A 23,163-nucleotide genomic window follows, 5' to 3' on the forward strand; every position below is an offset into this window, starting at 1 on the left:
GCCGGCCCCGGCCTCTGGCCTGTGACCCGACTACGCTGATCTCTCCTGCCCCGGACCTCTGGCTACTGTCTGACTACGTCTGTTCATCTCACATATTAGCGTCGCTGTTCTCCTGACCACTTGCTGAGGTTATCCCAGTTGTGACCTGGCTGGGCACTAGGCAGCGAAATCCTGCACTCCCCTCAAGGGCGTGTGGGCGAAGACCCGTGGTCGCTTAGATCCACTTCTGGGTAACGCCTCTTCCTTCAGTGGAAAGGTCAACAGCGTCTGAAGATAACCACCGAAGATAACATCCTGTGAGACACTCCTGAGTGTCAGCCTTGCTCATTGTTTGAAGATTAGTCCAGAGTAATTCCTGGGACTGCACTAGGCAGGTTCCCTAGTGCAGTTAGGATTGCATATCTGTTTTGTTTGTCTGTTGCGATTGTCCTGTCCCAGCGGTGGTCGACAGGAGGTCGTTCTGGTCTTTGTTCTTGGAGTATAGCTGGAGCATCGGCTGCTACCAGCTATCTCATCTGATCTGTCTTGCCAGGATCGCACTCGCCTTGCGCTAGTGCTGTGGATCCTATCTCTCACTTATTCCTGTTTTCGTGTATCTGTCTTGTCTGCTACGAACGTTTGCTGGAGGCACGGTGAGGTAACCATTAAGCAAGCGCTCGCGTCCTCTGTTTCATGTTTGTCTGTCGGTGGTTAGTTAGGCGTGCTTGTCTCTGTTGTGCTTATCACGCGGAGACCGCGCATAAACGCGTGCACTGTTGCGAATGAGTGCGGTGTTCGCGTTTAGTTAGCGTTTGTTATTTTCCTTATCTTCTCATTGTATGATTTGCTGTGCCTTTGCTACTCTCATGCTCTGCCTTCCTGTAGCCTTCTGTCACCTCTGGCTATCGCCTCTCTCGCGATTGCGTTCCTACTTCATATCTGCTGTTGTGTATGCACCGTCGTGGGTTGGCGACTAGTTTGGTGCACACACATACAATCTGTCCCTGTGCTCATTCTCCCTTGCAATCGCTTCTCTTGCGATTGCGTTCTCACTTTGTTTCTTCTGTTGTGTGTCCACCGTTGCAGGTTGGCGGCTAGATTGGTGGACATACATACATTCCTCTTCTGTGCTTATTTGGTCTTGTGTCGCTGTTAGCAATCGCCATCTCTGGCGATTGCCTTCTCACTTTGTCTTCATAGGTTGTGTGTTCATCGTCGCAGGGTGGCGACTAGTTTGGTGGACACACATACCCTCTGTCGCTTTGATCTCTCTCTTTCAGGGCTATCTTGCCCTGCGTTTCTTCCCTTCGTGCAATTCCTGTCTGGCGTCTGTGGCAGGGCAGAGGAGCTGTTCCTCTGCACTCCACAGCTCCACCTGTCGACAGGAATTTCCCTCTACAGGTGCATTGCACCTTTTGCTGGCTTCCCTCAAATTACACGCTTGTGGAGGATTTCCGCAGTGTCAGCGCACGTCTTGTGCGCTGATCACGGAGAGAATTCCATAATCGTTACATATATTTTCCGGGATGCCATGTAGCCGGAAAATGTGCATGATGAACAGATCGGCCAACTCCTGGGCCGAGGGGAGTCCTTTCAGGGGCACGAAATGGGCCATTTTACTGAATTTGTCGACTACCACCCAAATGACCAACATGCCTTCAGACCTCGGAAGCTCACCCACAAAATCCATGGACAAGTGGGTCCATAGTTCACTCAGGGTGGGCAAAGGCTGCAATGTTCCCACAGGTGCCAGACGGGAGGGTTTGCTTTTTGCACACACTGCACATTCTCTCACATACTTTTTGCAGTCAGTTGCCAATGAAGGCCACCAAGCACACCTAGCAACAAGGTCCTGTGTTCTGGAGGCCCCAGGATGTCCAGCATTTTTGTGGGAGTGGAACATCTGCAATATCTGGAGACGAAACGTCAATGGTACAAACATGACCCCTTCAGGCTTTCCCTCAGGAACATCCTGCTGGAAGGGACTTAAAGTTTCCATCCAGTCAGGGCCGGATTTGTACTTTTTACCGCCCAAGGCCCATTGTCATCAACTGCCCCTCCTCCCCCCATTGTCCTCTTTCCTTCTGTTCCGCCCAACTTTCTAAAACATTTAGGGCAGGTCATGGGACATAGGCTCTCTGAGGGGGTGAACGTATTGTATGGCTGCTGGTGAGTTGGGCGCAGGGCGAGCTGAATGACAGCTCTCCATCCTGCTGCTAAACTCCCCGAGCATTAACTATTCACCCACACTGGGAGACGTAATTCGGGGTCTGCTATCACCGGAGCCCCAAATTACTCTTGCAAGTAACCTGCCTTGTCTGAGTAATAGTGCAATTCTCTCCCACATCCCAAGCCCCCCTTCCAGTGCTTCCCTGTAGCTGCAGCTCAAATAAAACTGCTGCAGTTCAGAGTAGCACAGCAGAGCATGTTATTTTAAAGGGAACCTGTAGGGTAAAAATCGACCCCGGGGTACTTGCCTAAGGAGGGGAAGCCTCTAGATCCTAATGAAGCTTGCTTCTGTCCTCCTCTGCAGCATGGATCCAGCACTGGCTCCCCTGGCAAAATGACCACCATAATATTTACACTGCAGCCTCGTGCAGGCGCAGTATCAGCTTCTTGCATGGGCGGAAATATAGGGTCCGCTCTACTGCGCAGGAGCAAGGTGCCTGTGCAGTAGAGTGAGTCCAATCGGGCTTGGCTATTTCCGCCGGAGCACAACTGGAAAGCAGCTGCTGCACCTGCATGAAGCGCATTGTTCATGTGGAAGCCATAGTGCGCCTGTGCAGACTTTCCGGGGGGCCAGCGCTGGATCGGGGTTGCTAAGGAGGACAAGGGGAGCATCATTAGGATCCAGAGGTTTACCCCTCATGAGGCAAGTATCTTCCAGGGGCACTTTTTCACTACAGATACTCTTTAAGTACTGTGGTTAGACGGGTTCACATACCTCTCCTCTGCTCTTCACAGCAGCGGGAGCTATGCTGTAGCATACTTCTATACAGCACCTGACATGTCACAGAAGAACACCTGAGAGCCGTACAGAAGTATGCAGCATAAGTCCAGGTTTACATTGACACTAAAAACAGACTGTTAGCAGATGGTGGCAGAACAGATTCTAACGGATGGTAATGTATCCAATGTTACCCTATGGATTCCACTCCCATTGCTCCATTAGAATGGATCCGTTCCGCCAAAATCGAAAACTTGGGTCTGCAGCGATTTTACCGATGAACGTCACAGTGACCGCACGCTAATGGCATGGATAAAAAACTGATCCCTTTAAAAACGTATCAATTTTAATGAATACTTTTTTATGCGGGTCAGTTTTTTATCGCAGGTGTGAACCAAGCCTAAAAAAAACAGAACTCGCATAACTAAAAAGATTTATACATACCTGGGGCTTCGTCCAGCCGCATCCACTCGGATCGCTCCCACGCCGCTGTCCTCCGATGTCTGCAGCGCCGGTACCGGGTCCCCACACTTCCGTCAGTCGGGTCCAGTCTACACAGGAGAAGTGCGCCCTCTACGTTTCTCTACAGTAGCTGCTGGAGACATACACAAAGCACTTCTAAATGCGCAGACTGGACCCGACTGACGGAAGTGTGGGGACCTGGTACCGGCGCTGCAGACATCGGAGGACAGCGGCGTGGGAGCGATCCGAGTGGATGCGGCTGGACGAAGCCCCAGGTATGTATACATCTTTTTAGTTATGTGAGCTCTGATACACTTTTAAGTAGTTAGCTGCAATGAAGAACAGAGAGGAGAGTTTAGATAAGACCTGCCACTGGAATAGGTAGAATACCATGTTTTGCTATGCTACTCTGAATGTAGGGAGAGGGTGTTATTATGGTAGAGGGTGTCACACACTAGTTTGTGTTTCTGCAGCACTGTACAGCAAAAGCATTTGCATTAGATGCATGTTATGTGAATGGCACACACACATAACTTCTTAACAGCAATGTGCTGCCTTGCCAGCCTCCTCTCCTGCCCAGACGAGCTTAACCACTTCACCACTGAGGGGTTTTACCCCCTGAGCACCAGAGCAATTTTCACCTTTCAGCGCTCCTTCCATTCATTCGTCTATAACTTTATCATTACTTATCACAATGAAATGAACTATATCTTGTTTTTTCCGCCACCAATTAGGCTTTCTTTAGGTGGGACATTATGCCAAGAATTATTTTTTTCTAAATGTGTTTTAATGGGAAAATAGGAAAAATGTGGGGAAAAAAATAATTATTTTTCAGTTTTCGGCCATTATAGTTTTTAAATAATGCATGCTACTGTAATTAAAACCCATGAAATGTATTTGCCCTTTTGTCCCGGTTATAAAACCATTTAAATTATGTCCCTATCACAATGTTTGGCGCCAATATTTTATTTGGAAATAAAGGTGCATTTTTTTCATTTTTGCGTCCATCCCTAATTACAAGCCCAAAGTTTATAAAATAACAGTGTTATACCCTCTTGACATAAATATTTAAAAAGTTCAGTCCCTAAGGTAACTATTTATGTATTTTTTTTAATTGTAAATTTTTTAATTTTTTTTTAATTACAAAAAAAAAAAAAATGGGGAGTGTGGGAGGTAATGAGTTAATTTTATGTGTAAAAGTCATTTATTTGTATGTGAAAAATGTGTAGGGTGTAGTTTACTATTTGGCCACAAGATGGCCACAGTAACTTTTTCTTTTAATGCGACCTCCAAGCTTCCTTCCGGAAGCTTGGAGGAAGTATAAGGAGGCTGGACACGTGAGTTTTTTCTCACAATGATCGCGCTGCCCATAGGAGAGCAGCGGATCATTGCGGGGCTTAGATCAACGAACGGGAATGGATTTTCCCGTTCATTGATCTCTGGGCGAGCGGGCGGCGGCGTGTTTACTAGCGGCGGGCGGCGTGTTTACGAGCGGGAGCGCGGACAGCGTCGAGAACGTGGAAAGTACGTATTTCTCCGTCCCTGGTTGTTAAAGGATGGAAAAAGGGGCGGAGAAATACGTACGCGCGGGGGTAAAGTGGTTAAACTTACTTTTTCTTTGTGGAGGTCTGCACCTCTGCCCTGGGATTCCATTCATCACTCCCAGCGGCATGGCAAAACTTACCCAGCACTATCAGTGACAGTGAGGAGAGAGTAATGGGGATTGGGGAAGAGCAGACGTTTGAAGCATACAGCAGATGCCAGAAGAATACAGCGGGACACAGAACGGGGAGAAGCAGGGAGTGCAGCTCTATGTTTAAACAGCCACGTGCAGATTTCATTAATAGCTTAGCAGAGGGAGTAACAGTAACACCATACCGAACAGCTATACTGGGGGCAGCTATACTAGCTATACTGGGGGCAGCTATACTAGCTATACTGGGGGCAGCTATACTAGCTATACTGGGGGCAGCTAAACTAGCTATACTGGGGGCAACTAAACTAGCTATACTGGGGGCAACTAAACTAGCTATACTGGGGGCAGCTATACTGGGGGCAACTAAACTAGCTATACTGAGGCAACTAAACTAGCTATACTGGGGGCAACTAAACTAGCTATACTTTGGGCAGCTATACTGGGGGCAACTAAACTAGCTATACTGGGGGCAACTAAACTAGCTATACTGGGGGCAGCTATACTGGGGGCAGCTATACTAGCTATACTGGGGGCAGCTATACTGGGGGCAACTAAACTAGCTATACTGGGGGCAACTAAACTAGCTATACTGGGGGCAGCTATACTGGGGGCAGCTATACTAGCTATTCTGGGGGCAACTAAACTAGCTATACTGGGGCAACTAAACTAGCTATACTGGGGGCAACTAAACTGGGGGCAGCTATACTAGCGGCAGCTATACTGGGGGCAGCTATACTAGCTATACTGGGGGCAGCTATACTAGCTATACTGGGGGCAACTAAACTAGCTATACTGGGGGCAACTAAACTAGCTATACTGGGGGCAATTATACTGGGGGCAGCTATACTAGCGGCAGCTATACTGGGGGCAGCTATACTAGCTATACTGGGGGCAGCTATACTAGCTATACTGGGGGCAACTAAACTAGCTATACTGGGGGCAACTATACTGGGGGCAACTATACTAGCGGCAGCTATACTAGCTATACTGGGGGCAGCTATACTAGCTATACTGGGGGCAGCTATACTAGCTATACTGGGGGCAGCTATACTAGCTATACTGGGGGCAGCTATACTAGCTATACTGGGGGCAACTATACTAGCTATACTAGGGGCAGCTATACTAGCTATACTGGGGGCAAATATACTAGCTACACTGGGGGCAACTAAACTAGCTATACTGGGGGCAACTAGTTTCACTGGGGGCAACTATACTAGCTCCACTGGGGGCAGCTATACTGGGGACAACTGTACTAGCTATACTGGGGGCAACTATACTAGCTAATACTTTAAAATACAGTTAGCTCCGCCCTCATCTGGCCATGACCACGCCCATTTTTGCCGCGCTGCACGCTGCAGGTTGTGGCCACGCCCATTTTTTTAGGGGGGTGTCTTTTAATACCTAGCACTGGGTGCCAAATGCCCTAGGTACGCCACTGTAATCACCTGCACACACGGATATCCCCCTAAAATAGCTAAAACTAAAAACAAACTAAAAACTACTTTCAAAAATATTTAGCTTTGATATTAATGAGTTTTTTGGGTTCATTGAGAACATGGTTGTTGTTCAATAACAAAATTATTCGTCAGAAATACCACTTGCCTAATAATTCTGCACTCCCTGTACATATACATACATACACACACATATATATACATATACATACATATATATATATATATATATATATATATATATATATATACATACATATATATATATACATACATATATATATATATACATACATACATATACATACATATATATACATACATACACATACATATATATATATACATACATATACATACATACATGCATATATATACATACATATACATACATGCATATATGTATATATATATATATATATATATATATATATATATATATATATATATATATATATATATATACATACATACATATAACAGAGTAACCAAGCAGCTCAGGGTGACCCAAACTACTAGGAATGTATAGGGGGATAAAAGGAACCAAAAAGCCCTCCTACTAAAAATGCAAAGCTTGGTGTAATTGCCTTCTTAAAACAGAAGGAAATTTGCAATAATTCAGTTATAAATGAACATTTGTGGTTACCCACAATGCACAACTACTATATATGCAAATTATCCCTTTTCGCCCTTGTTAAGCCAAGCAAGCATCCAGAACTGCTGGTTTATAGCAAGCCTATAGCTTTAAGTTTTACACAGCCATATTAAACCCACATGTAGACAGCCTGTTTCGGGCTTTTGGTCCTCAGCAGTACATGGCAGGGATTGATAAGGTTGTATGAAATAGGGCTTGGACGAGTACAACAGAGTAACCAAGCAGCTCAGGGTGACCCAAACTACTAGGAATGTATAGGGGGATAAAAGGAAACAAAAAGCCCTCCTACTAAAAAAGCAAAGCTTGGTATGTATGTATATATATATATATATATATATATATATATATATATATATATATATATATATATGTATATATATATATATATATATATATATATATATATATATATATATATACATACACATTATATATATACATACACATTATATATATATATATATATATATATATATATATATATATATCCTTTAGATTGTAAGCTTGCAAGGGCAGGGCTCTCTCCCCCTTTTGTGTCTTGCAAATCATTATACATTTTATTCATCATGTTACTTATATCACTGTCATTACCACTTCTGTATTTTGTTTTCTGTATGCTGTATCGTTTGTTGTATTTTGTCACTAATTATGTATCTAATTATGTATCTTGTATATTAGTGTACACCATTGTCTGTATTATGTACCCCATATTTGTTTCTTACTTTGTACAGCGCCACGGAATATGTTGGCGCTTTATAAATCAATAATAATAATATATTCCCACCCTGCACAGCTGCACCCCTCCCAGATCTGCACGTCACTATTGAAAGTACTACTATCCACCCTACCTCCCAAACCCGCTGTCTAGGCGTTACTCTGGACTCTGAACTTTCCTTTACAGCCCACATCCAAGGTATTGCCAGATCCTGCAACTTCCACCTGCGCAACATCTCCAAGATCCGCTCCTACCTGTCCCCTGACACCACTAAACTCCTTATCCACGCCCTTGTCATCTCCTGCCTAGACTACTGCAATTCTCTTTTGTCTGGCCTCCCCTCAAACCATACTGCCCCACTTCAATTGGTAATGAATGCGGCAGCCAGACCGATACATTCTTCTCACCGCAGTGCCTCTACAACTCCGCTCTGTAAAGCTCCCCATCAGCTTTAGGATCAATTTCTAAATCCTGTGCTTGGCCTACAAATCAGTGCACAAGACCTGCCCGACCTACATCTCTGATCTGGTCCACAGGCACATACCAGACCGCCCCCTCCGATCCTCCAATGACCTGCGCCTACTCGCACCACGCATAACTCAGTCACATGCACGATTGCAGGACTTCACCAGGGCTGCCCCTACTCTCTGGAACTCGCTCCCACCAGCCGTCAGACTCGCCCCCACCTTTAATACCTTCAAACAAGCTCTCAAGATTCACCTCTTCACGCTCGCATACCCCCCTACACCAGTTCTGTTAGACCTCCTCTAAAAAGATGCACCTATTGTCTCCACCCCACCCTTTAGATTGTAAGCCTCTGGCAGGGCCCTCCTCCCTAATGTATCCAGCTTGATTATGCAATCTTCTCACAACCACCCCTCTTGTAGACTCGAACAGTCTCTATTTTGACCTATGACACTGTATTGTTATCAAATCATTTGCATGATCTTTTTTTGTTGTGAGTTTCCGTATGTTCTACCTGTATGTTAACCCAATTATCTATTGTGCAGCGCTGCGTAATATATTGGCGCTTTATAAATACAATAAATAATAATAATAATATATATATGTATATATATATATATATATATATATATATATATATATATACACACATACATATTCATATATATATACATATACATACATACATATATATATATATACATACACATATATATATATATATATATATATGTATATACACATAAAAATACACATTTATATTGCGCTTTTCTCCTGGCGGACTCAAAGCGCCAGAGCTGCAGCCACTAGGACGCGCTCTATAGGCAGTAGCAGTGTTAGGGAGACTCCTGCTGAATAGGTGCTGGCTTACTGAACATGCAGAGCCGAGATTCGAACCCTGGTCTCCCGTGTCAGAGGCAGAGCCCTAATGACTAAATAGAGCGCACCTGTGTGTAATCTAATACAGCTACAGCTACAAATACAGCTGCTCTGTGAGGGCCTCAGAGGTTGTCTAAGAGAATATTGGGAGCAACAATGCCGTTAAGTCCAAAGAACACACAAGACAGGTCCTGGATTAAGTTATTGAGAAATTTAAAGCAGGCTTAGGCTACAAAAAGATTTCCAAAGCCTTGAACATCCCACGGAGCACTGTTCAAGCGATCATTCAGAAATGAAAGGAGTATGGCACAACTGTACACCTACCAAGCCAGGCCGTCCACCTAAACTCACAGGCCGAACAAGGAGAGCGCTGATCAGAAATGCAGTCAAGAGTCCCATGGTGACTCTGGACGAGCTGCAGAGATCTACAGCTCAAGTGGGAGACTCTGTCCATAGGACAACTATTAGTCATGCACTGTACAAAGTTGGCCTTTATGGGAATAGTGGCAAGAAGAAAGGCATTGTTAGCAGAAAGCATAAGAAGTCCCATTTGCTGTTTGCCACAAGCCATGTGGGGGACACAGCAACCATGCGGAAGAAGGTGCTCTGGTCTGGTCAGATGAGACCAAAATGGAACTTTTGGGCCAAAATGCAAAACGCTATGTGTGGCAGAAAACTAACACTGCACATCACTCTGAACACACCATCCCCACTGTCAAATATGGTGGTGGCAGCATCATGCTTGGGGGGTGCATCTCTTCAGCAGGGACAGGGAAGCTGGTCAGAGTTGATGGGAAGATGGATGGAGCCAAATACAGGGCAATCTTGGAAGAAAACCTCCTGGAGTCTGCAAAAGACTTGAGACTGGGGCGGAGGTTCACCTTCCAGCAGGACAATGACACTAAACATAAAACCAGGGCAACAATGGAATGGTTTAAAACAAAACATATCTATGTGTTAGAATGGCTCAGTCAAAGTCCAGATCTAAATCCAATCGAGAATCTGTGGCAAGATCTGAAAACTGCTGTTCACAAACGCTGTCCATCTAATCTGACTGAGCTGGAGCTGTTTTGCAAAGAAGAATGGGCAAGGATTTCCGTCTGTAGATGTGCAAAGCTGGTAGAGACATACCCTAAAAGACTGGCAGCTGTAATTGCAGCAAAAGGTGGTTCTACAAAGTATTGACTCAGGGGGCTGAATAATTACGCACACCCCACTTTGCAGTTATTTATTTGTAAAAAAATGTTTGGAATCATGTATGATTTTCTTTTCACTTTCACGTGTACACCACTTTGTATTGGTCTTTCACGTGGAATTCCAATAAAATTGATGCATGTTTGTGGCAGTAATGTGACAAAATGTGGAAAACTTCAAGGGGGCTGAATACTTTTGCAACCCACTGTATACACACCTATACACACACACACACACACACACACACACACACACACACACACACACACACACACACACACACATACACACACACATATATACAGTGGTGTGAAAAACTATTTGCCCCCTTCCTGATTTCTTATTCTTTTGCATATTTGTCTCACTTAAATGTTTCTGCTCATCAAAAACCGTTAATTATTAGTCAAAGATAACATAATTGAACACAAAATGCGGTTTTAAATGATGTTTTTTATTATTTAGTGAGAAAAAAAACTCAAAACCTACATGGCCCTGTGTGAAAAAGAAATTGCCCCCTGAACTTAATAACTGGTTGGGCCACCCTTAGCAGCAATAACTGCAATCAAGCATTTGCGATAACTTGCAACGAGTCTTTTACAGTGCTCTGGAGGAATTTTGGCCCACTCATCTTTGCAGAATTGTTGTAATTCAGCTTTATTTGAGGGTTTTCTAGCATGAACCGCCTTTTTAAGGTCATGCCACAACATCTCAATAGGATTCAGGTCAGGACTTTGACTAGGCCTCTCCAAAGTCCTGATTTTGTTTTTCTTCAGCCATTCAGAGGTGAATTTGCTGGTGTGTTTTGGGTCATTGTCCTGCTGCAGCACCCAAGATCGCTTCAGCTTGAGTTGACGAACAGATGGCTGGACATTCTCCTTCAGGATTTTTTGGCAGACAGTAGAATTCATGGTTCCATCTATCACAGTATGCCTTCCAGGTCCTGAAGCAGCAAAACAACCCCAGACCATCACACTACCACCACCATATTTTACTGTTGGTATGATGTTCTTCTGCTGAAATGCTGTGTTACTTCTACGTAGTGTTGGGCGAACATCTAGCTGTTCGGGTTCGGGCCGAACAGGCCGAACATGGCCGCGATGTTCGGGTGTTCGACCCGAACTCCGAACATAATGGAAGTCAATGGGGACCCGAACTTTTGTGGTTTGTAAAGCCTCCTTACATGCTACATACCCCAAATATACAGGGTATGTGCACCTTGGGAGTGGGTACAAGAGGAAAAAAAAAATTAGCAAAAAGAGCTTATAGTTTTTGAGAAAATCGATTTTAAAGTTTCAAAGGGAAAACTGTCTTTTAAATGCGGGAAATGTCTGTTTTCTTTGCACAGGTAACATGCTTTTTGTCGGCATGCAGTTATAAATGTAATACATATAAGAGGTTCCAGGAAAAGGGACCGGTAATGCTAACCCAGCAGCAGCACACGTGATGGAACAGGAGGAGGGTGGCGCAGGAGGAGAAGGCCACGCTTTGAGACACAAAAACCCAGGCCTTGCATGAGGACAAGAAGCGTGCGGATAGCATGCTTTGTACCACCATGCAGTCATAAATGTAATAAAGATAAGTGGTTCAATAAACAGGGACCACGCGGCAACGCTAACCCAGCAGCAGCACACGTGATGGAACAGGAGGAGGCGCAGGAGGAGAAGGCCACGCTTTGTGAGACACAACAACCCAGGCCTTGCATGAGGACAAAAAGCGTGCGGATAGCATGCTTTGTACCGCCATGTAGTCATAAATGTAATAAAGATAAGAGGTTCAATAAACAGGGACCACGCGGCAACGCTAACCCAGCAGCAGCAGCAGCAGCAGCACACGTGATGGAACAGGAGGAGGCGCAGGAGGAGAAGGCCACGCTTTGTGAGACACAACAACCCAGGCCTTGCATGAGGACAAAAAGCGTGCGGATAGCATGCTTTGTACCGCCATGTAGTCATAAATGTAATAAAGATAAGAGGTTCCATAAACAGGGACCGGCAACGGTAACCCAGCAGCAGCAGCAGCAGCAGCAGCACACGTGATGGAACAGGAGGAGGCGCAGGAGGAGAAGGCCACGCTTTGTGAGACACAACAACCCAGGCCTTGCATGAGGACAAAAAGCGTGCGGATATAGCAGCAATGCTTTTTGCCGCCATGCAGTCATAAATGTAATACAGATGAGAGGTTCAATAAACAGGGACCGGAAACGCTAAACCATCCCAGATGTTCATCGGTCATGTTACTTGGTTGGGGTCCAGGAGTGTTGCGTAGTCGTTTCCAATCCAGGATTGATTCATTTTAATTTGAGTCAGACGGTCTGCATTTTCTGTGGAGAGGCGGATACGCCGATCTGTGATGATGCCTCCGGCAGCACTGAAACAGCGTTCCGACATAACGCTGGCTGCCGGGCAAGCCAGCACCTCTATTGCGTACATTGCCAGTTCGTGCCAGGTGTCTAGCTTCATGCCCGGTTTCAGGTCCAGCGGTGCCAGCCACAAATCCGTCTGTTCCTTTATTCCCCTCCAAATTTCCTCCCCTGTGTGCTGCTTATCCCCAAGGCAGATCAGCTTCAGCAACGCTTGCTGACGCATGCCAACAGCTGTGCTGCACTGCTTCCACGATCCTACTGCTGCTGGTGCTGGGTTAGCATTTCCGGATGAGGTACAGCTTTGAGATGCGTTGGAGGAGAAGGAGTCAGAGAGGTAGGTGCTGCTGTTGTTATCCAGCTGTTTGCGGCGTGGGCAACACCCGCGCCGTAGCAGGTGAGGAATCGCTGCCAGGCTCCACAAGGTTCACCCAGTGCGCGGTAAGGGAGATGTATCGACCCTGGCCGAACGCACTCGTCCAGGTGTCAGTGGTGAGGTGAACCTTGCAGGCAACGGCATTCTTCAAGCTTCGGGTTATTTAGCTGACCACGTGCTCATGCAACTCAGGCACTGCAGAGCGCGCAAAGTGGTAGCGGCTGGGAACCACGTAACGTGGGATGGCCACTGACATCATGCCCTTGAAGCTGTTTGTCTCCACCACTCGATATGGCAGCATTTCGCAGGCCAGAAGCTTGGCTATGCTGGCTGGCTGTTACTGCCACGGCCCGGGGGTCATTTGCTGGCAATTTCCTCTTGTGCTCAAACATCTCAGAGACAGACAACTCAACCGTAGCGCTGCACACCGAAGGGCTGTTGGTTGTTGTGTTTGATGAACACTGGGAGACCTCAAGAGCACTAGTCCGGAAAGTGACAGTGTCAGCATCGTCTGATGTTTGTGAATGTTGTGAACCACGCAATGGCTGGGCTACTGCTGCTGCTGAGGCGGGTCTGGTGGTGAGTCTGGTGAACCCAAGGGAGGCAGTGTTGCTGGTGGTACCCTGTCCTGCCGCGTTTGCCCACAGAGTGGGATGTTTGGATAGAATGTGGCGGCTCATGCTGGTGGTGGAGAGGTTGTTAATACTTTTCCCCCTGCTCAGGCGGGTCTTGCACACCTTGCAAATCGCCATGGTAACATCCTCAGTGCAGTCTTCAAAGAAAGCCCAGACTTTAACTGGCTGAGGACTCGGACCTCGTGCGTGATGTGCTGGTGCTGCTTAACCCACTGCTGGACGCTTGAGAGGTCATCCAAGTAATTATCTGGTCCTGTTCTTTTGGATCTGTGAGGGTTGTTGTCCTGGACAACATGGGCAGTATTGAGTGGGTTTTCTTGGGTGCTCCCCTGTGGCCTGTACGTGAACCGTCAGGGGAAACACCTCTTCCCTTGCCCCTCCCTCTTTCACCGGATTTCTTCCTCATTTCACTTATCCTTAAAGTACACGCTGACTGGCAGCAGTACAGTGGCAGTACAGAAATGCTATACAGTGGTGGGTGAGCGGTGTACCACTATTGTCAGCAGTGACACAGAGCACAATGCTATACAGTGGCGGGTGAGCGGTGTACTACTGTTCCCAGCAGACACAGAGTGGAAGTAAACACAATGCTATATAGTGTGGCTGAGCCGTGTACACAGAGTGGCATTAAACACAATGCTATATAGTCTGCTATATAGTCACCCCGAACAGGGTGATGTTCTGCAGAACCCAAACAGTGGCAAACACTGTTCACCCAACACTACTGGGAGGGAACGCAGATTTTAGTACCTAAACACACGATACAACATGTTTTCCGGGGTCGGACTCTGAGGCACATACAGATGGTCCCGATCATCATCCTCATCATACAACTCTTCTCCTGAGTCTGACCCACCCACCACCTCTGCCACCCCAACATCCCCAGACACAGACCCCTCATCGTCCTCAACATTAACTTGGGATGCTGGCCTGAGCCAGACCTCCTCCTCCACATCAGGCCCCATCATCTCCTCAATGGCAGCCCTCATTAATCGCTCTGGCGACGGACTGATGGACGCAACGTTCTCCTCCGGGGAGGGCTGCTGCTGACCACTGGCTGCTGGGGTGGATGTTATAGCTTGCGTGGGGCGTTGGCTGTTGCTGTTGTTGGGAGTGCTGCTCACAGCGGAGGTCTCTGGGGAACTCATGTTGAGCTCATATAGTGGTTGACGGTGAGTGGAGTATTACTGATCCCAGCAATATACACACTGACTGGCAGAGTACGCAATGCTATATAGTGTGGCTGAGCGGTGTACATAGAGTGGCAGTAAACACAATGCTATATAGTATGGCTGAGCGAGCGGTGTACTACTGTTCCCAGCAGAATCAGAGTGGCAGTAAACAATGGTATATAGTCTGGCTGAGCGGTGTACACAGAGTGTCAGTAAACAATGGTATATAGTCTGGCTGAGCGAGCGGTGTACTACTGTTCCCAGCAGAATCAGAGTGGCAGTAAACAATGGTATATAGTCTGGCTGAGCGGTGTACACAGAGTGTCAGTAAACAATGGTATATAGTCTGGCTGAGCGGTGTACACACAATGCTATATAGTCTGCTATATAGTGTCAGTAAACAATGGTATATAGTCTGGCTGAGCGAGCGGTGTACTACTGTTCCCAGCAGAATCAGAGTGGCAGTAAACAATGGTATATAGTCTGGCTGAGCGGTGTACACAGAGTTTCAGTAAACAATGGTATATAGTCTGGCTGAGCGGTGTACACAGAGTGTCAGTAAACAATGGTATATAGTCTGGCTGAGCGGTGTACACAGAGTGGCAGTAAACACAATGCTATATAGTCTGGCTGAGCGAGCGGTGTACTACTGTTCCCAGCAGAATCAGAGTGGCAGTAAACAATGGTATATAGTCTGGCTGAGCGGTGTACACAGAGTGTCAGTAAACAATGGTATATAGTCTGGCTGAGCGGTGTACACAGAGTGTCAGTAAACAATGGTATATAGTCTGGCTGAGCGGTGTACACAGAGTGGCAGTAAACACAATGCTATATACTCTGGCTGAGCGAGCGGTGTACTACTGTTCCCAGCAGACACAGAACAGTAAACAGAATGCTATATAGTGTGGCTGAGCGAGCGGTGTACCACTATTCCCAGCAGACACAGAACAGTAAACAGAATGCTATATAGTGTGGCTGAGCGAGCGGTGTACCACTATTCCCAGCAGACACAGAACAGTAAACAGAATGCTATATAGTGTGGCTGAGCGAGCGGTGTACCACTATTCCCAGCAGACACAGAACAGTAAACAGAATGCTATATAGTGTGGCTGAGCGAGCGGTGTACCACTATTCCCAGCAGACACAGAACAGTGAACAGAATGCTATATAGTGTGGCTGAGCGAGCGGTGTACCACTATTCCCAGCAGACACAGAACAGTGAACAGAATGCTATATAGTGTGGCTGAGCGAGCGGTGTACCACTATTCCCAGCAGACACAGAGTGGCAGTAAACAGAATGCTATATAGTGTGGCTGAGCGAGGTACACAGAGTGGCAGTAAACAGAATGCTATATAGTGTGGCTGAGCAAGCGGTGTACTACTATTCCCAGCAGACACAGAGTGGCAGTAAACAGAATGCTATATAGTGTGGCTGAGCGAGGTACACAGAGTGGCAGTAAACAGAATGCTATATAGTGTGGCTGAGCAAGCGGTGTACTACTGTTCCCAGCAGACACAGAACAGTACACAGAATGCTATATAGTGTGGCTGAACGAGCGGTGTACTACTGTTCCCAGCAGACACAGAACAGTACACAGAATGCTATATAGTGTGGCTGAACGAGCGGTGTACTACTGTTCCCAGCAGACACAGAACAGTACACAGAATGCTATATAGTGTGGCTGAACGAGCGGTGTACTACTGTTCCCAGCAGACACAGAACAGTACACAGAATGCTATATAGTGTGGCTGAACGAGCGGTGTACTACTGTTCCCAGCAGCGACACACAATGACTGGGGGGGACCCTGGCTAGCGTGGCTGGAGCGCGAACTACCCTGCCTGCCTACCCAAAGCTAAACCCACAGACAAATGGCGGAGATATGACGTGGTTCGGGTATTTATTTACCCGAACCACGTGACAGTTCGGCCAATCAGAGCGCGTTCGGGTCCGAACCACGTGACCCGTTCGGCCAATCACAGCGCTAGCCGAACGTTCGGGGAACGTTCGGCCATGCGCTCTTAGTTCGGCCATATGGCCGAACGGTTTGGCCGAGCACCGTCAGGTGTTCGGCCGAACTCGAACATCACCCGAACAGGGTGATGTTCTGCAGAACCCGAACAGTGGCGAACACTGTTCGCCCAACACTACTTCTACGCCAGATGTAACGGGAAACGCACCTTCCAAAAAGTTCAACTTTTGTCTCGTCGGTCCACAAGGTATTTTCCCAAAAGTCTTGGCAATCATTGAGATGTTTTTTTAGCAAAATTGAGACGAGCCTTAATGTTCTTTTTGCTTAAAAGTGGTTTGCGCCTTGGATATCTTCCAGGCAGGCCGTTTTTGCTTAGTCTCTTTCTTATGGTGGAGTCGTGAACACTGACCTTAATTGAGGCAAGTGAGGCATGCAGTTCTTTAGATGTTGTCCTGGGGTCTTTTGTGGCCTCTCGGATGAGTTTTCTCTGCGCTCTTGGGGTAATTTTGGTCGGCCGGCCACTCCTGGGAAGGTTCATCACTGTCCCATGTGTTTGCCATTAGTGGATAATAGCTCTCACTGTGGTTCGCTGGAGTCCCAAAGCTTTAGAAATGGCTTTATAACCTTTACAAGACTGATAGATTTCAATTACAGTACTTTTGTTGTCATTTGTTCCTGAATTTCTTTGGATCTTGGCATGATGTCTAGCTTTTGAGGTGCTTTTGGTGTACTTCTCTGTGTCAGATAGCTCCTATTTAAGTGATTTCTTGATTGAAACAGGTGTGGCAGTAATCAGGCCTGGGGGTGACTACAGAAATTGAACTCAGGTGTAATAAACCTCCTTTAAGTTATTTTTTAACAAGGGGGGGCAATCACTTTTTCACACAGGGCCATGTAGATTTGGAGTTTTTTTTCCTCACTAAATAATAAAAACCATCATTTAAAACTGCATTTTGTGTTCAATTATGTTATCTTTGACTAATAGTTAACGGTTTTTGATGAGCAGAAACATTTAAGTGTGACAAACATGCAAAAGAATAAGAAATCAGGAAGGGGGCAAATAGTTTTTCACACCACTGTATATACACACATACATATATACACATACATATATATACTGTATATCCTGGCGTATAAGACTACTTTTTAACCCTTGAAAATCATCTGAAAAGTCAGGGGTCGTCTTATACGCCGGGTGTCATTGATGTTGATTTCGCTGCTGAGGACTGTAATGAAGCGGCGCAGGCGCACACGTGCGAGATCTGAGAGGCGGAGAAGGAGATGAATAGGATACAAGGGTGGGCCAGAAGGGTGAAAAAGGCATGTTTTATGGGCACAGTGCAATCTATTCCTCCATACTGCTCTGATAAACAGGGAGTGCTGACCAATCCACTTAGGGAAAGTTGACCAATCCAACCAGACAATCAATCGCCTATATACTGTTATATACTGGATACCACATACAGTACCAGCACCAGTATCTGTTTATACATAGCACCAGTATATGATTTTTTATTTTTTTTTGGTGTGTGTTGGAAGAGGGGTAGTCTTATACGGCGAGTATATCCTAAACTCTATATTTTAACTGGAAAAGTTGGGGGGTCGTCTTATACACCCAGTCGTCTTATACGTCGGAATATACGGTGTATATATATATATATATATATATATATATATATATATATATATATATATATATACATATATATATATATATATATATATATATATATATATACATATAAATAAAGACAAGGAAATATATAGTATGTAGTATAAGACAAGGACGTATATAGTATGTTGGATATCCCCAAAAAGTCAGAACAGGAGAAATGTCAAAAAAAAAGTTCCAATCGTGTAGCTGCAAAAGACTGTCTTCAGATACATATGATCAACATTTTCAAAAGTAGATATATGAAGTCCCTTTCATAAATAATCAAGTCAAATATAAAAGAACATATTAGTATGAATATCTACAGGTGCTCCCAAAACCAACCTGGTACCTAACTAATGACCCCAAAGAGTGGCTTATAGTGCAGAGTTAGTCCGGCCTTCTTACCTAGAGGCTATAGAAAGGCAGATGGAAGATATGGTAGCCAACGTCTACTCACCAAGACGCATGGGTTTACAGATTATTAAAAAGATGACAAAAAAGGTACGGAGTAGGGACCAGAACAGATGAAATTCCAATAACCACAGAGCAAAAAGGGAGGGAATTAAAGCATGCAAAGTCAAACCATACTCAGGTAGATAGCACCCAAAATTGAAGTCTTCAATCAAGCCTAACCGGTGAATCCATTGCAGATCCAACTGTAGCATTTTGGTCACATGATTACCCCCTCTATTGTTAATGTACAGTTTTTTCAAGTCATATACCCAATTGTCAATGCCACCATACAGGCAAGTCAAAGAGTCTTGCCCACATTTTGATCCCACTATGACCACAAAGCAAGACTATGCTGCTGCGTAATATAAGGTAGTAAAGCGGAATCTACCCGTGGAGGAGATGTCCACCACACTGAGCAATCAAGGACATACAACAGACAGACAGAAGGAATGCTTGACCATCTAATCCCTGCCCCAGCGCTAGCAAGCATCCACACAGGAACGGACAAGACAAAAAGGGAGGAGTGTAACTAACACTAACCGCAGCTATAGTTATGTCCACAGGAACAGAACCAGCAGGAACAGACACACAGATAGATTGTTTGCTAATCTAATCGATGCCCCAGCAATAGCAAACATCTACAAAGGCACAGACAAGAAAAATAGGAAGGAACGTAACTAATAGCAACCACAGCTATAGTCACGTCCACAGGATCAGAACTAGCTGGAATGCTAGCTGCATCCAGATTAGTAGGGCTAGACTGTGAAGTCCACAAGATGAGAACTAGCTGGAACGCTAGCCAATCACCACCGTAGTGATGGCAGCATCCAGGCTAACAGGACTGGAAGAACTTCGCTGTACCTCCGAAGGTACAGCGAACGTCCAAGCAAACAAGGCAAGTCATATAATTCACACTTCAACCGAGGGACACAGCATCAGCTATGACAGGCAAGGTGTGAGAGGAGGAGGAGGAGACTCTTCTATGAACATCACCCAATGAGAGCAGGCATGCAAATGCCCACACAACTGAATGGTAAATACTCAATCCTGTGCTAGTCTGATTGAAGACTAAATGCTGACTGCAGATGGAAATGACTCTCATTACAAATGCATGCATTGGTGTAGCTAGGGTATATGACACCCGGTGCTGATAATTTACAGACACCTCCCCACACACACATGCCGTGGTGAAAAATGGGTGTGGCCATAACAGTGGAGCTAGCCATAATGTAACAGTGTGACTTCAAGGTGTTGTTTCAGCCAACCCTAGAGTCATTTACCACCATGGATGTGCAGATGATAAATATGCAGAAACTGCATGATGGTATCAGGCAATTGTGGACCAAAATCTCTGAGGAATGCTATGAAGGTAGATTGTAGTGGCCGACAGGTAGTGATAGGTAGATTGTAGTAGTGGCAGGTACAGATAGGCGGATTGTAGTATCCAGGAGGTAATAATAAGAGATTATAGTATCCGGCAGGTCGTGATAAGTAGATTGTAGTGGCCGGCATCAAGTGATAGGTAGATTGTGGTGGCTGGCAAGTAGTAATAGGTAGATTGTAATGTCCAGCAGCTAGTGATAGGTAGATTGTGGTGGCCGGCAAGTGAGAGGTAGATTGTAGTGTCCAGCAGCTAGTGATAGGTAGATTGTTGTGGCAAGCAGGTAGTGATAGGTAGATTGTAGTGTCCGGCAGCTAGTAATAGGTAGATTGTGGTGGCCGGCAGATTTGTTGCAGACAGGTACTGAAAGAGGTGACATTTGGAGATGACAGTGGAAGGGGTGACAACAAGTAGCAATGACAGCGGGAAGGGGTGAGATTGGAAAGGGGCAACAAGTGACAACGAGCACCAATGACAGCAGTAAAGGGTGACAGGTAGCAACAACAGCAGCAAGGGGCGACAAATAGCAATGACAGTGGGAGGGGGCGACAAACAGTGATGAAAGCAGGAAGAGGTGACAGTGGGAAGAGAAGATGGACAAAAATAGCAGCGAGTAAACCAGAAGCTAGAAGGCAGCAGAGAGTCACAGCAGGCAGCGCTTACATTGCCTTGTTGTCACTGAGGGTAGCTGGCTAGCTGCACGGAGACTGGGACAGAGACCTGAGCCTTCCTTCCTTCCACGGGGCAGGGCCTAACAGGTGCCTGGCAGGCATGGCTTAATTAAGTGGGCGTGGTCTAATCACCATGCGGGAGGGATGCGGCCACGTAGTTACAATAGGAAACAGCAGACCTTCTGATCATCGGCGTGGAGTGCCTGTAAGAAGAACTCACCTGATTTCAGCGCGGAAGCCTATCTTCACCGCTCTCCTGCGCCCTCTGATCCTCCTGCTTGTATCTCTCTGCCGCAACTTAGGTCTTCCTGTATGTCGGGTGAACTCACCATGTGACATACAGGAAGACCAAGGAGGCAGAGACATACACAGCAGGAGGATCGGAGGCTGCAAGACAGCATAGAAGAGAAGTTCCCATGCTGGGATCCCTCAGGTGAGTTGTTACACACATGCCTCTCTGATGATCTGTGGTCTGCAATCGGCAGCTCGCTCTGGGGATGGGGCAGCAGAAAGGGCACAGAGAGAGCCAGTGGAGTAGCTATAGAGCTATGAGCCCCGGTGTACGTTTTACATTGGAACCCCCCCTCCCCCAGAACTTTATATATAACACTTGATACGGCGCAACAAAACCTGCTAAGGTCATCTACAGTATTAGAGGTGCAAGAAGGGGATGGGGAACAGTTTGTTAATGCTTTCTACTTTTCAAAGCATCTATAGAAGTGATTATTACCACCACAGGACCAATAAAAAGCTAGCACTTTGGTTGAGGAAGGGCCCATGGGACCCCTCTGGCCCAAGGGCCCCGATGCAGTCACTACCTCTGCAACCCCTATTGCTACACCACTGGAGAGAGCATTAAATAGAATCACAGCTGGGGCCCATGTGGCAGAGCCACTGTTTGGGATCCAGACTGTGTGTGTGACGTCACCCTTCCCTGCTGACACCCCATTGCAGTCTGCACTTACCGCAACCCCCTTGCAACGCCACTGGTCATAATATTATATAGAAACACCAAATTCCATTTCCTATTGGAATAGTATATGTAACGTAACAGTGTGTTAGATAAAAAAAAAGCTTGGATGTATTTGTGTATATTACTTACAAGCTCTATGAAGATATTCACAGATGCCATTTGTCTTTAATAGGTCTACTGTGGGAGTATTTCTTTGCGGCCCTCGGGCGCTGGGTAAAAGTTTGAATCAATGCTGTCATCATTACTCTAGTTTGGATCCCAGAAAAGTTCAGTTCTACTTCAACAAAGAAAATTTCTGAATTACAACATGCAAAACTCTGCAGAAGACTAGACCACTACAAAGCAATGAGACATATTGCATCATATTTGAAAAAATAAATGTGTAATCCATTTACATTTTTCTAACTTTTATTAGCATATAAACTAAATTTGTAATTTAAAGAGGCACAGCAACGCAATGTAATACATTATTCAGGATAACCAACTTTACATTAATTGTCATGTTTTCAGAATCAGAATCTGGGAAAGCATGCATTGTTTCTGCTCACTTCAAAATACACACTAAACACTCCACATTGATGCATCTTGCTACCAATAAAGATGTCGCCAACAAAGTTAACATTTGGAATGTAAGTCAGGGATTGGAACAATTTTACTATGGACAAACACTGACTAAATAATTTATAAAAACATTTTGTAATGTAGGTCAGGAAGTCTCCTAGCATCCTCCTGGCTCCTCTTCCGGTCCCGCTGCAGAATACACCACTGGCGACACCCGGGCCGAGTGTCGGGCTGACACTTCCTTATCGGTGATGCTACGCATCATCACGCCGGCCACTATGCGTCATCACGCCCGCTGGAGTGGCAGTACTGCACATGGGTGGTTTTCAAACTTTAAACCGCACCTGCGGAGTACTGTCATGACAGCATCCGTGATGATGCGTAGCGGCCAGCGTGATAGCGCGTAGCTTCACCGATAAGGAAGTGTCAGCCACTCAGCCCGGGTGTCGCCGGTGGTGTATTCTGCAGCGGGATTGGAAGAGGAGCCAGGACGACGCCGGGGGACCTCCCA

General features: G+C 45.9%; 1 protein-coding gene across 4 annotated transcripts in view; it reads left to right on the forward strand.

The window, feature by feature from the left end:
- NOX1 (NADPH oxidase 1) overlaps positions 1 to 22,841 on the forward strand; it is a 2,086,008-nt gene extending 2,063,167 nt beyond the window's left edge. For all 4 annotated transcript variants that reach the window (XM_068248036.1, XM_068248033.1, XM_068248032.1 and 1 more), the window contains one exon: positions 22,264 to 22,841. In XM_068248036.1, the coding sequence (XP_068104137.1) occupies positions 22,264 to 22,390 (127 nt within the window). In that variant the 3' untranslated portion in view covers positions 22,391 to 22,841. The remainder of the gene's footprint in view (positions 1 to 22,263) is intronic.
- Positions 22,842 to 23,163: the final 322 nt, after the last annotated feature.

Source organism: Hyperolius riggenbachi, chromosome 8, assembly GCF_040937935.1.
Source record: "Hyperolius riggenbachi isolate aHypRig1 chromosome 8, aHypRig1.pri, whole genome shotgun sequence".
Classification (NCBI taxonomy): Eukaryota; Metazoa; Chordata; class Amphibia; order Anura; family Hyperoliidae; genus Hyperolius; species Hyperolius riggenbachi.